The sequence below is a fragment of the Astatotilapia calliptera genome, chromosome 13 (assembly GCF_964374335.1).
Source record: "Astatotilapia calliptera chromosome 13, fAstCal68.1, whole genome shotgun sequence".
Classification (NCBI taxonomy): Eukaryota; Metazoa; Chordata; class Actinopteri; order Cichliformes; family Cichlidae; genus Astatotilapia; species Astatotilapia calliptera.
In genome coordinates this window covers 13,588,700-13,605,391 of record NC_137434.1, presented here as the reverse complement: position 1 = coordinate 13,605,391, position 16,692 = coordinate 13,588,700, and the positions used below count along the sequence as shown (strand labels likewise).

The following is a 16,692-nucleotide window of genomic DNA, read 5'->3' as shown; positions in this document are numbered from 1 at the left end:
CTCCCAGCCAGGTAAGCCTTTTCTCAGTTCACCATTTAATGGTTGAGAGAGCGCATTTAATTGTGTAGGTTGAACTTCAGGTGTGTTGCTGTCACGGTTGCAAAGGAAATCTATTATGTTGTGTTGGTGTTCCTAAACACAACCAGTTTTAAATCTGCACATAAACAGAGCATGGCTGAAAATGTCTAAATGCTGAATTTCTAACAAAGATCTATTTAAATGCACTCTGCATTCAAAGAATCTAGTTAGCACTCATACACAAAAACAAAACACTTATTTAGAGAAAGGTACATAGCTTTGTCTCCTGAATGGCTTATCATGGCCAGACAAATGGCCCTGTAGCTGTTTGAAGGGATCGTCTTCTCATTAACTCAACACAATGATGTATCCACACCCGAGTACCTGCCGTGTACTAAAGCAGAAGAAGCCAACCATGTCTCCAACTCACCCAATTAAAAGAAGCGCCACGCAGACAATGACGAATCCAATTGTGTACTTCAGAGCATTTTTCACTTGCTGTAATGAAAAAAATAAATTTAACTGGTCAATCATAGCCATGAAGTGAACTATTATTATTCATTGTGAGTGAGGGAAGGGGTCATATTCCATTCAGTTAAGGACTATAGAGAGTGAGAACTATACAGAGCCAGTGTAGATCCTGTTTGACCTGGCAGAGATAAACTGTCACTCCTGGTGCTATTCAAGGCTTTTAAAGTAACAATACAAAGGACCTTCCAATCTGTGAGAGAAAGTGCCTCTGTCAGCTCAAAATTGACACATGCATGGGAGAAACTGCACTATGAGATAGCTGCTGTTTGGTGCTCGTGAAATGACTAAATGTTAAAATCCCTCACTAAAGCATCTTCTAAAGTCTCTCTGAATTAATGCAGTGGTTCGGTAAATTGGGGTGACTATTTTCATTACCACAATGAAACACGTGTTGGATAAAATCCGTGAAACATCTGTTGGGTAACTTTTCTTCATGTGTTATGACTTTTTAAGTGGCAATGCCTTGCAGACTGAAATGTTACCTAAAACTGAGAGCAGGTGAGCTAATGGTAGCAAACATTAAGCAGAAGAAAGCCTGTTTTATCTCCAAAAAAAAAAAGAAAAGAAAAAAAAGAAATCATGACCGGTCCTTTCTTTCGGAGGAAAACTACAGTTAACACCAGTCAGATATTTGGAGTAACTATCATGGAGTAACTGATTTTTTTTTTTAATCAAATCTAACCTGTCTTTTTTCTGGCTAGTGTTAGTTATTGCCTGTTAACAAAAATGAAGTTAGCAACTCAATTTAGCTACAATTACCACCTAACTTGTGTCTGTAACTTATGGATACATTTGGAAATGCGAGTTGGCTAGCCTCCTAAATTACTTGACCAGCCAATGTTGATTTTAGCCATCAGTAAATTACATAAATGGCGCAAAGCAAAACGTAATAAATAACACTTGTTTTCTGTGGCATACAGTACATAAAGTAGTACAATGTCTTACTGTTGTAGTCCATGCAAGTTTGCACACAGTGTGTTAAGCTTAAGTTACATATAAACTTGAGTTCAATAAAAAAAGCAAGCGATGGTGCTTGATTGGACATGGATGGTTTAAACCCAGGTTACAGAGAGCTCACTTAAGTTTGCCCCTGCATTGCCAGTGCCTTAAAAGCATGTTGATTGTATTTGCTACCTAACAGAACATTTGATGTCTTTATTTTTTAAGTCTTTTTAATGTACAAAGTACATAGTCTAACTCTCAACAACCATTACAACCTTTTACATTCAGCAAATATGTGCACCTTGTTCCTTCTGTGATCATGCTGTGTGAGTCTTGTGACAGATTAGAAAACATTCCTCTACAGCACCACAAGTAGTCAAACAATCAACACTGTATCTGCAATTACTTGCAAATTGCTTGTAAATTTTAGTCACAAGGAGCATAGCAATGTAAAAGTTATTAGCAGAGAATCATAAATAATATTAAAGGAAAAACTACTTAAGAAACAACCTATTTTGTTGATAAAAATCCACTTTAACATGGGTGCTTTGGGAAGGTTTGTGTGATTTTCAATTAAATAAAAATAAAAGATGAAGTGGTGCAAGTCGCCTTGAACTGGCTACAATATTCAAATGAAATCATTTTAGGATATGCACCACATCTCAGCAGTTTACAGAGATGTGTGTAGCAAAAGAAAGTCACTTACTGAGCATTTGTTCACATTGTTGTCATCCCTTTCTTCATAGTAGAAGTAAACAAAGGGGATCCACAGGAAGACACAGATTAGTATGATGGAGTAAAGAGCTGTTTGGAAAAAGGAGAAATGAATTCAAGAATTAAAAATCACAAATTTTGAGATTTACACTGACAAAAGTGAACATCACAGACTGTCAAACCTGCTCTATCATGACACAGCAGTACAGTGCATTAAAAAGAAAACGTATTGTGCTGACCTTCCATTAACATGTTAAAGGTCATGTGAAGTACACATATGAAAATATATTTTGACCCTAAGGACATGTGCATTACTTTTTTAACCCTATTCAGGATATTAAGGTACCACAATATAACAAATTATATAGAAACCCCAAAAGTTTTATTTCTAATACTCCCAAAAATACAGGAACTTTTCTTTCTATTAAACTGGTATGGACATAATGTACTAGGTGCACATTATAATCTGGTGCCACCAGCAGTTAAGTCTCTACTGCTGCAACAGGGGGCTGAGAAAGGTGGAACCTGCAAGTTATTGCTAATGAAAAATTAACATGTATATCACAACTGCTATGAAGAAATAACCAAAACAAATAAACAAATAAATAAGCCTCATTCAGAAAAGTGGAAAGACAGAAAGAGGGAGTGAAAGAGATCACATAAGCAAATGTGGTGATGGACAAACTCCAGAACTAACCTTTGATATTCAAACTGGCTTAAAGAGAAATGAAATTTATGTTCAGATATATATAAACTAACTATATAAAGACTAGGTCAAGCAAAATAAATGCATAAATAATAACAATATTTCATATAATAATATTTCATTTCAGATATATATTTCATATATATCTTATCTTATCTTATCTTATAAAAATAATGAGGCCACATCACAATGAAAATAAATTAGCATACTGAAAAAAAATATGGCTTTCACTTTTTAGGTCTCGTTAAAGTAGTGCTTTTAATGCTCAAGGTATTTGTAACTGCTTATCTTTATAAAATATTTGGCCACGGGGTCAAAATTTAACAAACAATGTTTCTAGTTTCTTTTTCCTTTTCTTTCCAGTAACTTGTAGTGTGGAACAGGCTCACACCTCTTAAGCTGTGTTAACCAGCAAGCACTATTTAAACACTGTCTTAACTATGGTTGTTAAAAATAAACTGTATGCAGACAGTTCATCTGCAAGAAAAACAAACGGTTATGCAAGATAAAAGCAGATCATAGTGTGAGCGGAAAAACATCAGATCTCAGCATCTCATCTGCAATGGAAGAAAGAATTTGCTAGTATGCACCATGTTTGTTGACAAGTCAGTCATCCACATTTTATTGATTTGCATATGGAGACTGGATTCGATGCAAGCACAATCAAGATAATGAGAACTGATTTTAATACAAGATGTTGAAAATTGAAAAAAGAAATAGAACTGATATCACTAATCAGTATCCATACAATGTTTTCTCATACAAATCATATGTTTATGTGTAAATGGGGTCAATAACAACTGTCAGCTAGTAAACCTGTATCATTAGTATTCTTTAAACAGCCTGAACATGTAAGGAACTGTTGTTTACACACTTTGAGCGTGTTAAACTCAGTAATCTATGAATGGTGCTCTTTCTGCTCAGAATATGATCCAGAACACTAAACAATTGATTCAATTAAAGGAGGAATATGTTCTCCCTTGGTTGTTGCTGTGACTATTAGACTGAGTACCTTTTACAAAGCAGATAATAACAATTTCCTCTTGAATGTTGACAATACTAATATAAGAGAAACCTATCAGCTTGAGAAAAATTGCTTTATTCAATAGAGCTTGTGACCTTCTACATGAGGTGTCCTGTCCTTAGAGAAAGGGCTTTGACATTCTCTGATCCAAGCCTTTTTGTTTGTTTCTTCCTATATAACTTTTCTGAGAGAAAAGACCAACACTCAAATGCATTAGGAATTCATAAAGGGGAGGGTGCGGCAAAAAACACTTAAACAGAGAGATGCTATTCCAAGCTGGTAGCTTTTTTTTCCTGCAGCAAATGGATGTCGATGCAGACAGACCAGATAACCTCAAAATAACTCATAGAAAAGCATGTCGCAACAGTGTGCTCAGCAGCATGGTTACCGTTTCCCAGAAACACCTTGAGGTGATAATGTGAATCATTAGCACAAGGTGCAACAAAAAAGAAATGTGCTAGAATAAACAGCTTACCAAGACCGTATCCACTGTACTTTCCCGTGAAAACAGCCCCTTTAATACTGTGCGTGATTTTTATGAGTTAAACTTGAATTTAAAGTTCTCAAAATAAAATAAAAATAATAACAAAAGGTAACATTTGAAACCTTTAATGGATTTGAGGTTCAGGTATATGAAAGACTAAATAAATGCCCTAAGCAATACCCCGGACCTCAGAATGAGAAACTACACAACTGTAAATGTGACTGTTGGATGTAAACTAATAGAAGCTGAGTAAAACTAAAATTGAAAACTCCTAACAAGCACTTAATCCATAAAATCAGCAGTACACTTCAACTCCAATGGGCATGTGGAAAACTACTGTTCCATATCAGTCAAGAAGGTATGACCCTAAGCGAGTGCAAACATGTCCCTTTGTGAAATGAACAATATTCCACAAAAGGCTCTCTGTGCTGCAGACAAATGAATGCCATTGTTACAGAGGTTTGGTTTTTCCCAGCTGTGATTCTGACAGGGCATTACTTTCAATAAACACATGCTCATTGCTCCACTAAGGTATCCATTTACACTCATTTACAGCTAAACAAACGGAGTTCAGAATGATGCCAGGAGCCCATAAATGCAAGCCATGCACAGTATGCAGCCACTGGCATATGCTTGCAGGTTAAAGCAGTGAGCAAAATTAATCATAACACCATGAATATTAACACAATGAAGGAATAGGTCATACTGCATTGCAATGAATCATCCATTACTCTTCATGCAGATCTTGGGAAGAAGACCTGACCAGGGAAAGTTTTGCATATTTATCCCTGTGAAAGGGAGCATGTATAAATGTCCTTAAACCTTTACACAATTCTTGTGCTGGCAGTGGATCCATCATGTTCTGTGGGTAGCAGGGCTGCACTTTCCCTGGATCAGCTTTTCTGAGGCATCCCACAGATATCCACCAGAATGAGGTATGGGGAGTCAGCACCAAGAGACCTTTGTCACATTCCTTGAGTTGTTTTTGAGCAGTTTTTGAGGAGCAGTGGAGTTCACTGCCTTGCTAAGAGAGATGACTATCATCGGGTATGGGTTTGTCCCAAAACAATGTTTTGGTGGGTGGTACATGTCAAAGTAAGAGCTACAGGAGTGCCAACACGCAAGGTTTTGAGGCAGAGCATTTCAGTGTAACAAGATGATTGTCGTTATTCACTTCACCAGTCAGTGGTTCCAGTATACACTCCCGTTTACTCAGTGATCAAAAACAACAGTACTTATAAATTTGCTCTGTGAGGCTTAATGATAACCACGTCCTCACATGACAGTGGCTATCCACTGAGCATTAGCACCTCTTGTTCCTTGATGTAATACAGTAATACATGTTGTAAAAATACAACATGTATTACTGATCATGTGAAAATTCAATACCATGGGTGATATCTCATAGAAAACCTTCCTTACTTGCATGTCAACACTGAAACTATCAACACTGAAGACACAGAGGATTTCAGATATTTATTTAAAACAAAACAGAATTTGCACACGAGCTACATGAATATCAGGAGAATTGCACTGACTCATATTTCTTAAAGGTATATCAGTAACAAGTTTGCTGTGACTGGCATGTGTCTGGGACCTTCACATGCAGCAGTCTACTGCTGTTATACATGCGGACTTAGCCTCTGGCAACCAGATTTCAATATTTGGTGACTGGCTCAAGAGATACAGACGGTTGTTGGAGAGTCACAGGTACCACCCATGGCTCCTCTAGTCTGCCTGTCGAAGTGTCCTTGGGCAAGATACTGAACCCTAAAGTTTAACAACTGATCATTTCAAGTGCTATATAAGTACCATTTAGCAATATTTAAAGTCCACTAAAGCAACAAGCAGCAACTTAAGACAGACACTCTGGAAACCTCCAAGTTATTCTACAGGTTTCAGTTCTTTATGTTGAATATGTAGGATTTGCATAGGCCTCTCATATTTTCACAGAAACCCCAGCTTTTTCCAGCTGGCAGCAGACCTCATTACACACACACACTTTGAGGAAAGAGGGTAATGTGAAACTGAATGCATACGAAAAAAGGGACTGGCTGCATTCACACTAAATTTTCATCAGCTCTGTCCTCAAGGTACTTCAGATCAGCACCATCAGTACCTTGCGTAAGGACACTTTGGCGTGTGGATTGAAGAAGCCGGGGGTTCATACCACTAGCGCTCGAATTAGCTGATGACCCCTTTTACCTCTTCTATTGTATACGATACAAGGTGAGGCTAAGTGTTCACTTAAAATCTGTGTCAGTATTTTGAACTGGGAAAAAGGGAGCAGAAAAGCTGCTACCTGGGTTGTTTCTTGTCCTTGTGTGACTATGTTTCAATTGTCAAAGGCCCCTCTGTATCACATAAAACTGCCAAAATAAAACTACAATTTGTCAGTGTTTTCAGAAATGCTCTTAAAAAAAGCATTAGGCTACCACTTTACAATAAAATTCACTCTGCACATGTGGGTGGACCAAAAAAAAAAAAAAAAAATCACAGAGAAAAAAAAGAAACTTATTGTTAGTGTATTTGCAAGAGGACTCCTTCCTCGCTAGTTTCTCTTCCACAAATGGCATTAAAAAAAAAGGCAGGGAGAAAGCCAATGATTTATTTAAAGGGCCCAGGGGTATTTTGCCCTGTTGCTTAAGGGTCTTATGCACCACTGCTTTGAAGTACTGAGCAGTCCAAGGAAATGTATAAATGGACAGAGGAAGGAGATTGAAAGGCTAAGCTTTCAAACTTAGGGTTCATCAAAGATCACAAAAAGGTATTTGGGCTCTAAAAGGAAGTGGTTGTTTCTGTTGCAGACGTTCTTCCCCTTTGTCGACTTAAAAGGTACACTGAATGTAATAGTACACCGTGTAGACTTTGTGAGCAACTGCAGAGTTTAATAAGTAATGGTTCAATCTTGATTCTGGCATTACAGATGTATTCTGATATAGCTGTTACCTTTTCATCACTGCTGTTCAGGTTTTTGCTCAAAGTGCCCCCTGTGCAATACTCTATACTCGCGCATTTACTCTGAGATCGAATATAAAATGAAACATTTGCTTGAGCAAAAGCTTAACATGAACACACAGATAAATTTTAAAAATGGTTTGAAGTAACCTGTAAATGCCACAATGGCAAATGCTCCCACTGATTCTGTACAATTATGTTGATTCCTAAAAAAACAAAAAAAAAGAGAAAACATTCATGTGAAAAGGTTTATCAGAAAGAAAGAAAGAAAGAAAGAAAGAAAGAAAGAAAGAAAGAAAGAAAGAAAGAAAGAAAGAAAGAAAGAAAGAAAGAAAGAAAGAAAGAAAGAAAGAAAGAAAGAAAGAAAGAAAGAAAGAAAGAAAGAAAGAAAGAAAGAAAGAAAGAAAGAAAGGCTACAACAGAATTTTCCAACCCTATAATTGCAATTCTATGACTACCCTATGTTTGTAAAACTCTTAAGGCTGATTATAAAGTAAAATGTGGCTGCAGAGAAGCATGTCCATAGAAAATGCACTTTAAAAATAATAATAATAAAACAGCAGAAATGAACCAAATGACAGCTATGTAAAGCCATCAAATTATTTTAAAGATCAAATAAATAAAACACGGGGAGTTCTTCAAATCACTGGACATGCACATACTTATTAACTGTGACCACCAATGAATATAAAACAGTCTACTTCAGAGAAAAACATGCATCACCAGTACAAATAGAAATCTCTGTCAACCCTGTAATTATACTATTTGTGAAGAGACAAATGGACAGTGCTATCAAATGTTGCCTTAAGGAAAATTCATCTTTAAAAGTTACACTTGAAAGGAAGCTGTCCACACAATAAACATGGAGCTAGGTCTCCACCTACTGGCAAATAATAAAGTGATGGCCGTTATAAATAAATAAATAAAAACCAAATCTGTCTAGTTCTACATAAACACCGATAACAAAATGCACTATGTAGCTAAAATTAGATTCAGCGTATTTTCACTTTCAGTCTCATGCTGCAGCCTTCAGCAAAGTATGACTTTGCTAAGACGCAGCACAGTCCTCTCATGCCGTCATCTTCACAAGCACCTAGTCACAGTAGACATTTTATCACATAATGATGCATCATGAATCCCTTCTGAGTTAAAAAAAAAAAAAAAAGGAGGTAGAAAGGTAGAGCTGACTGGAGAGCTAATCTGTAAAAATCTCACATCATATGACCAACAGTCATCTTATGTTTGGTACAGCAGAAAGCAGCAGAACAACAAGTACAATCAACTGAGGAACATGTCAGTGTGACAGGTTAATATTCTGCACCGCTGAGCTCATAATTCAATTCCAATATTCAAAATGTGCTACGATTGAACAAAACGTTGCTCCAAACGAACAGAACCCATTATCAATCTAAACTCCAAGGCTGGGACTTTTGTATTCCAGGCAGTTTTACAAGTATACATCCTTCCATATCAGCAGCCAAAGGTTACAAGCACAGCATATACTTACACAGCTCTGACCACATGTGCACATGCTTGAAGCAAACAGCAAATTCCTTCAAGCTTCTTCCCTACCCCTCTTCTGACTTTAACGTCTATGGCTTTTCAGCTGAATAACATTATGCACATAAAAAAGCCTCTCTTTTGCTCTTTGAATGACATAAGAGCATATAATGCCTACTTAACACACAATATAAAACATGTAGTAACCTATAAAACTGTGTGGAATGAGCATTACAATATGAAGTGCTACATAAAACCCAGCAATTTTAGCTGCCACTCAAAGCAATTACAGAAATTGTGACTTAAGATTTCCTCTCAAAGGCTCCAACCAGATGTACTAAACCAATTATTAAGCCAACTATATGTGCTTTTGCTTTAATTTGGGAAACACATCTTGAGTGTAACTACTGTACCATGAACATGGTTTCCAGGCAGTTTGGCCATTAAATGAATTAAATTACTGACAAGACACAGCCCTGCATTGAAGACTAAGCCTAATGAATTATTCATATTTCTAAATCTCTATAAAGCAAGGTTTCATTTAGGGGGATGTCTAATCCAAACTATAGATAGCAAAAGAAAAAAGTCATCCTTATGTATGAAATCATAAGTTTATGTTTAGAGCACAATATATTATGGCCTGAATGCTGAGGGGCAGTGCTGTGGTCTGTGCCTTTTTTGGATTTTGGAGGGAGGGTGTCATTATGCCAGAGGAAGTGGTTTCTTTGAGGGGACTGCCTGGGCATGGAGACAGCTTGTCGTCCTTGCATTTGGCATTTTTTAACAGACGGTATACAACAGTGTTGCTGACAGCCACTTTAAGCTAGCATCTGTTAGAAAACACACGATCTAGAGACTTTGGCATGACTGAATTTGCTATCAACAAGGACAACTTGTGTTATCCTTTAATATAACGACCATGAAGACATTTCTGAGGCACCAACAGTTTTAAGCTTGTAATTTATCAGTCAAAAAGTCTGGATGTTGTCCATGATTTACAACCACATACAAATACTGTGTTACGAACTTGCATTTCATGTGTTTGTTTTGTGCAGTTAATGTATCTGTTTATGTTAATTCAGCTGTGCCAGGGCCCTGCTCCGATTGGTGCGTGGATATACAGCCCGACGTGACTGGTTCCAGCTGGAGGACCCACCCATTAAAAGGAGGCCGGAGTGCCGCGGCGGGAGAGGTTCTCGCATCTCTCCTCATGACCCAGCAGTATACCTGTGGCAGCCGCTGGCTGCATTGCTGTTTTGGAAGTTGTGGAAGTGGAGTGGTTAGGGGTGAGCTGCTGTTGATCACCAGTTTTCTCCTGTTTTGAATTAGTTAAGGAGGTCAGACTGTCTTTATTTTTGACTTTGTTTTGGTAAGGTCAGGAGTGCGAGATTTGTGTAGATTTGTTTTTGTTATTTTGGCCTTGGCTCACCCTAAAGCGTTGATGCTCCCGCTTTCGTCTTGTAATCGGAAGGTTGCCGGTTCGAGCCCCGGCTTGGACAGTCTCGGTCGCTGTGTCCTTGGGCAAGACACTTCACCCGTTGCCTACTGGTAGTGGTCAGAGGGCCCAGTGGCGCCAGTGTCCGGCAGCCTCACCTCTGTCAGTGCGCCCCAGGGTGGCTGTGGCCACACCTGGTGCTTGACTGCCATCACCAGTGTGTGAATGTGTGTGTGAATGGGTGAATGACTGAATGTGTAAAGCGCTTTGGGGTCCATAGGGACTAGTAAAGCGCTATACAAATACAGGCCATTTACCATTTGTTGTCCTTCTTTACCACTTGGTAAATAAATCCCATTATAAAGAACGTATTTGTTTCCTGTCGCTGCTTGGGTCCGGTGGGGGGGGGGTGGGGGTGGGGGGTGGGGGTGGGGGTGGGGGGGGGGGGTGGGGGGGTGCCTCACTCATGTTATTGCCTGGCCCTAGACGGGTCGTAGCAACTGGAATTGCAGAGTCATCCTTGGAGACTAGACCTGCCCTTTCTCATAGCAAAGGAATCAAACAGGATTAGTCCAAGATGCTCAAAAAAACCTCCTAATGATGCAACCCAGTGTCAAACAAAGCCAAAAACAAAGTGTCAATAAATACAAGCTAAGTGTGACAACTACAACAAGCAAATCAAATAAATCTTGGTGAACAAAGAAGTGGAAAGAAGTACTGTTGAATAATCAGCCATCAAGCTATCTGCAGATTTTGTAGGTTTTGGATTAATACACAGAATGCAAGAAAAAATCCCCCAAAATATAATAATTATTATTATAATTATTTTATTTTTTTTAAAACAAACAGGCTCTCATTTGTGCCATCCTTAATGTCAATTCCACTATGAATATAGTAACCCCAAAGTCTAAAATGTATTGGTACATAATATTGAAAAGATTTAGAGTATCCAGAGAAGTGTCTGCAAAGACTTCTCTTCAAAAGTAATATTAAATATCTGTGAGGCCCTCAGGTGGAACTGCATTAAAAATCCACTTTTGAAATTAATACCAGAAAGTAGAGTTTCGCTGCATTCATAACTGCAATTTAAATCTCTGCCATGAAAAAAGCCATAGCTAAGAAATCAAAAAAAATTACATCTCCGCTCATAAAAAGCAATAAACTAAAAATAATTTAAATCCGGTTGCTATCCCCTTCAAAGTTTTTTCATTGTGCACCACTTAGAGCACTCCTGCCACGTTTGAGTCAATTCCTGGAGGTTCTCATCACTTTCATGTACCTCAAACTTAAAATCAGACATCAACTTCTGTATCAAACTTAGTCAGCCTTCATTCTAAGAATTATCAGTGTAGATTAGATTTGGTCTCTGTCCGAGAGGACAGTACTCTTCCATGGACAAGTGTCCAGTGACCAAGCCATCAAGTGAGAAGGATGCTTGGCTACATTCACACAGATGTGCACTGTGACTTTATCCCCCACTGTCACACTACAAATGTGGAGTACTGTAAAGTCATTATGCATCTAAGAGAGAGCTTCTGACCCTCTGAACTTTATCTCATTTAAGATGAACTGCAGCAAAGTAGAACACAGTCCAACTGTTGGATGACTAAAGCTTTAAGCTTTTTTTTTTTTTTAAATCATGGACACTTAGTCTTCTCTGCCAGAGATGAGAGACACTAATCCAGCTAGTTATTCAGGCACATTTCAAAAGACAGCAAAGGACACATGGAATGGGTCACTTGCAGAACTGTGAAGGCATCATTAATGCTAAATGATCAAGTTTTGGAGGAACATATATCACCAGATAATGTCTTTATCAAGGAAGGCCTTCTAGCTAGAAGGCTCCCAGCTAGCTAGAAACCTAAAACTACATCCTGCTGCTATTAAAACATCAAGTCCTGGTGCTAAAATGCCTCTGAAAATATACAACACATTATGCAACAAAAAAAAATATCACACATCAGGTGTTGTTTAGCTGAAATACTGTCAAGCAGCAATTGGAAAATCAATTGCTTTTGAAGACTGTAGTAAAAGTATATGTATGCATCACATCCTTATCATTGAAATGGTCCATATGGTCATGTGACTTCATCACAGACTGACCGGTTTTGTAAACCTGTTTAACAACTTGTCAATTCCTGCCATTTTACATGAAGAGTTGGTAACCAAAAGGCAGAAACCTGTATGACCAACTCAGCAAGCAGCATATTTGATACATTATGAACTTGGTCCCAGTGAAACAAAAAAAACACATTCTCTACAACACACAAAATAAGGCACATTAAAGTATTACAAACATATGCTATTAAAGTAAATACTATGACATTACACAAGTATGTAAATTTACGAAATAAATTACCTAATTTTCAACTCTTACGTTGTTAAAAATCCCAGGGTTGTGGAACCAAATGATTGGAAAGGCACTTTATTTGTAACAGTAAATTCAACTTGTTTATTGCTACAAAGGACAAACCTAAGTGGAGTGCTATTTAACAGATACGACTTTCTTTAATGACCAAAACTGGCATATTGCCCAGAAACACAATAAATGTTTGATAGATCTGATTTACAGAATAATCATGTAAAACTGTTTTCGTTCTTCAACATAACCCTGTGACAAAAACTCAAATTTGAATTCAACCGAATTTGTGATGAAAAGCTGGTCTTTAAAAAGGCCAGATGATGCTTTAGAAACAGTTAGCTATTGTTTGGGCTTTAAATATATCCTCAAGTCACAGCCTGACTAAAGCAGCTTCAGAGCAGGTAAGCTCTGCAGTCGAAGTTACTACAGAGAGATGCCCTGTGTGAAAATGAGTCACCAGTGTGGGAAACAAAGAGCCTATGTGATTTCCAGAGTTAGACTGCTAACCCTCTAGGACTGCTGCATAGATGAGACAGGCCCCAGGTGTTATCAAAATTGAACTGGCACCTCATTCAAATCAAAGCAGAGATAAGATCAAAATAATGACGTAACACACTTATAATCATGTAAGAAAAGTAAATAACTCAAAAGCAAACATTGAAAACAACGCAAACTTAACCGCTGTGCAGTTAATAATCCTTTTATAATTTAAGTGTTTACTATATTTTATTTTCACATAATGACATAAATGTCAACAATTTTCATTGTCTGAGTTTATTACCCACATAAACTATGAAAAAAAATATACTTACTGTAATATCCATACAACACAGTATCTTCAATTTGCCCTCTTGTCTCATTGTTTGCTGCCCATTCCTGCCATGAGAAAGCCAATTATGAATATTAATTTTAACATTTGTAACAAGGCTGATTCATGACTCATGTATAACAATAAATGAAAAAAGTTTGCAATAATAGTTCTCAAAAAATGTATTTAGAATGACAGCTTAAATAAATACCATAAAACTTAAGCCTGAGACAAAAGAAAAAATATTGCAGTGATGAATGATTTAGCAGCTTACAATCACACAAAGCAACAAATTACCTAATGTTCAAACAAAAATACTATTAAACACACTGAACATATTACACATCTTGATGTAGATGTACACCTACTGACCACTTTATCCAACTGCTAATCAACTGTTCATTAACAAAAATACCCCATTAGCCAATTGCATGAAAGCCACTTTAGCCATGCAGTCATGGGGAAGACAAACGGCTAAAGTTTAAACTGAGCATCAGAATGGGCAAGAAAGGGGATTTAAGTGATTTTTAACTGGTGCTGATCTACAACAATCTCACACAGTTTATACAGAATGACGAGAAAAAGAGCAAATATCCAGTGAGCAGAAGGGAAAATGTTGCCTGGCCTGAGTCTCGATTTCCCAACTCACTGATGTGCAGACAACAAACCCGCAACTGTGCGATGCTATCGTGTTAATATGAAACTAAAATCTTTGAGGAATGTTTCTAACAACTTTCTGAATCTGTGCCCAAAGGACTCATGGTAGCTCTGAAGGCAAAACAAGTTCTAATCCTGCACTAGCAACATATACCTAATAAATTGTCTGGCGACTTTATTCAAATGCAACAATAAGACAAAAAAAATCCAACTGAGAAATGCATTTAGATTTTAGGTTGAAGAACAAAATACTAACCTTATAAGTACCATTGGGATACTTCATGAAAGAAACAAGGAATATGTCCACTGGTAGAAGTGCAGACGTGATCAAAGCAATAGCCAGAGCACATATTGCAGTGATAGTTGAAATAACTTCACTCTCCCGCCGACTTTGAAATTTCCGAATGTAGATCCAACAGAACACGAGAATTACCTTAAAAACAAAAAAACAAAACAAAAAAAACCCAGTAATTCAAATAAATCAAAGGTTTAATAATGTCGTCACGAGGAACACTTAAAATAAATAATAGGGCAGCAAAAACACTTTTGGCTTACAGAGCTCTATTACATGTAAAGGCAAAAGAAAACAGAAGTAAATTCAATCAACTAAATGCTTGAACAAGGTGGCATTTGCATTTAATTTGCAAAATGTCAACAGGATTTATAAAAATCAAACTGAAGCAAACAAGCAACACACTAGAGGTTGGAAATCAGTAAAATTATGCTGCATAATACAATAACCTTGCAACAAAGTCTACCTTTGTAGTGTTATATATCCTTGAAATGTAAAACACACCACTTATAACACAAAAACAAAACAACTGAAATCTAAGTATTAAAACAACAAGTAGGGCATTATGTAACTTTAAAAGCCTGACTGCAGGTGCTCTGGAGGAGCTGATCCGATTATATCATACTCCCTTCTCAGAGTGACAGGCAATAACACAAAGTCTTCATTTCGTAAGAAGCAAAATAAACAGACTTACTAGAAAGGTGATACGAGTGGTACACTTTTTAAAAGATTGTTTAAATTAAGTAATAACATACACGTATTATCATGCTGTTCAACGTTTAAAGGGGAAAAAACGAACAGGAGAGAAATTGACATTGTAATGGGAGAGAAGCTCATTAGACAAAAAAGCAATAAATGGGCTCCAAAATGACAAGGTCATATTCCAGGCACATGTGCTTTAAGAGGTGAGGACACTGCAAACACTTGCCCCTTCAGCTTAAGGGCTGCCATTCGCAGACAGGATCAATTAAAGGCCCACAGCTTTACGCCTCCGGCTGCTTGCTCTGCCAGGTAATGGCGAAAGGCTCTGCATCCAAATAAGACCCATTGAGAGGTCTGAAATAAAAGGGTTGCTTAGTACTGGGCAGAAAAACAGAGCAATTTATTGGCATCCAGCCATTCTTCTGGAGGACTTGTAATTTAGCCATGTGATGTGGGTATGAATGACATTTGGGATAATGAGGGCTAAAATGGGCTGCAGATTATCAAGCTGAACAATTTTAAGACATTCATTTAAGTAGCCCACTACAGAAGTCTCAATTTATGTCTTGCTGGGGGGGGGGGGGGGGGAGAAAACTACATAGTTGTCTTTGGTTAAGGTTGGTTAATGTAGTTTTTCCACTTTCAGCACTTATTTATTTGTAATAAAAACAGTGCGTTTAAAAACAAGGAGACACTTTACAGTACAGCTGGGTGGTTTTATACAGGAAAGATCTAACCGTGGATGTTACATTTTTATGAAATTAAGTAACAATACCAGATTCCTATTCTCCACAAAGTGGTGTTTAACAATTCCAATGTTACTAACAGTACGCAACACCAAAATATTCTAAACAGTTCACTGAAAGCCTCTTATAGGGCGACAGCCTGTAAGTGTGTCACGGCTAATGTTAGCTAAAACCAATCCAAAGACAGTGCTGGCGTTAATGCGCTGTAGCCATGTTGCGCCGATTAACACCGATGTTAAAGCAACGAATTTGCCTACTAGCACAACTCGGGCTAACCGTTTACCGCTCCACTACTTTATAAAGCGACTACGTAATGTCGTGCTTCCTTACCAACAGTATAACGGTGAAAATAGACCACCCGAGCACAGACTCTGTTAGCAACGACTGAGCCGCCATCTTCACTTCCTGCAATAACAAACCCACGTGCTCCTGTTAACGTCACCACGGTGGAGAGACGGGCAGCTGACCGTGACGTCTCCGCAGGAAGCGCGTTCAAGCGTCAATGCTGAACTGATAATCGTAGATTTTTATCGTGATGTGCAGAATTTAAGTATGTGTGATAAAATACAACACGTCTAGTCTAGTCTGCTTCTTGACTAGAAGCAACACAAAACACCCAGTGAGTAAATGAATATTTATGCTCCAGGTATAATCTGTATAGTTTTGTAAAACTCCCATCAGCAGGGGAAAAAGTATTCAACAAGAAAAATATTGCCTTTAACTTTAAAAAGACTGAATGTTCAACTAAATGTTCTTTTAACTGAATTTCTGGCATTTTGTTATTGCTGCTATTTATGGCTTACATCACCAATA

General features: G+C 37.7%; 1 protein-coding gene across 1 annotated transcript in view; it reads right to left on the bottom strand.

Moving 5' to 3' along the window:
• The window catches only part of lmbrd1 (LMBR1 domain containing 1), a 47,510-nt gene extending 31,144 nt beyond the window's left edge, over nucleotides 1–16,366 (bottom strand). The window contains exons 1-5 of the mRNA XM_026189524.2: nucleotides 16,210–16,366; nucleotides 14,396–14,572; nucleotides 13,487–13,550; nucleotides 2,198–2,295; nucleotides 449–516 (exon numbers count right to left, since the gene is read on the bottom strand). Coding sequence (XP_026045309.1) covers nucleotides 449–516; nucleotides 2,198–2,295; nucleotides 13,487–13,550; nucleotides 14,396–14,572; nucleotides 16,210–16,275 — 473 coding nt within the window. The 5' untranslated portion in view covers nucleotides 16,276–16,366. The remainder of the gene's footprint in view (nucleotides 1–448; nucleotides 517–2,197; nucleotides 2,296–13,486; nucleotides 13,551–14,395; nucleotides 14,573–16,209) is intronic.
• Nucleotides 16,367–16,692: the final 326 nt, after the last annotated feature.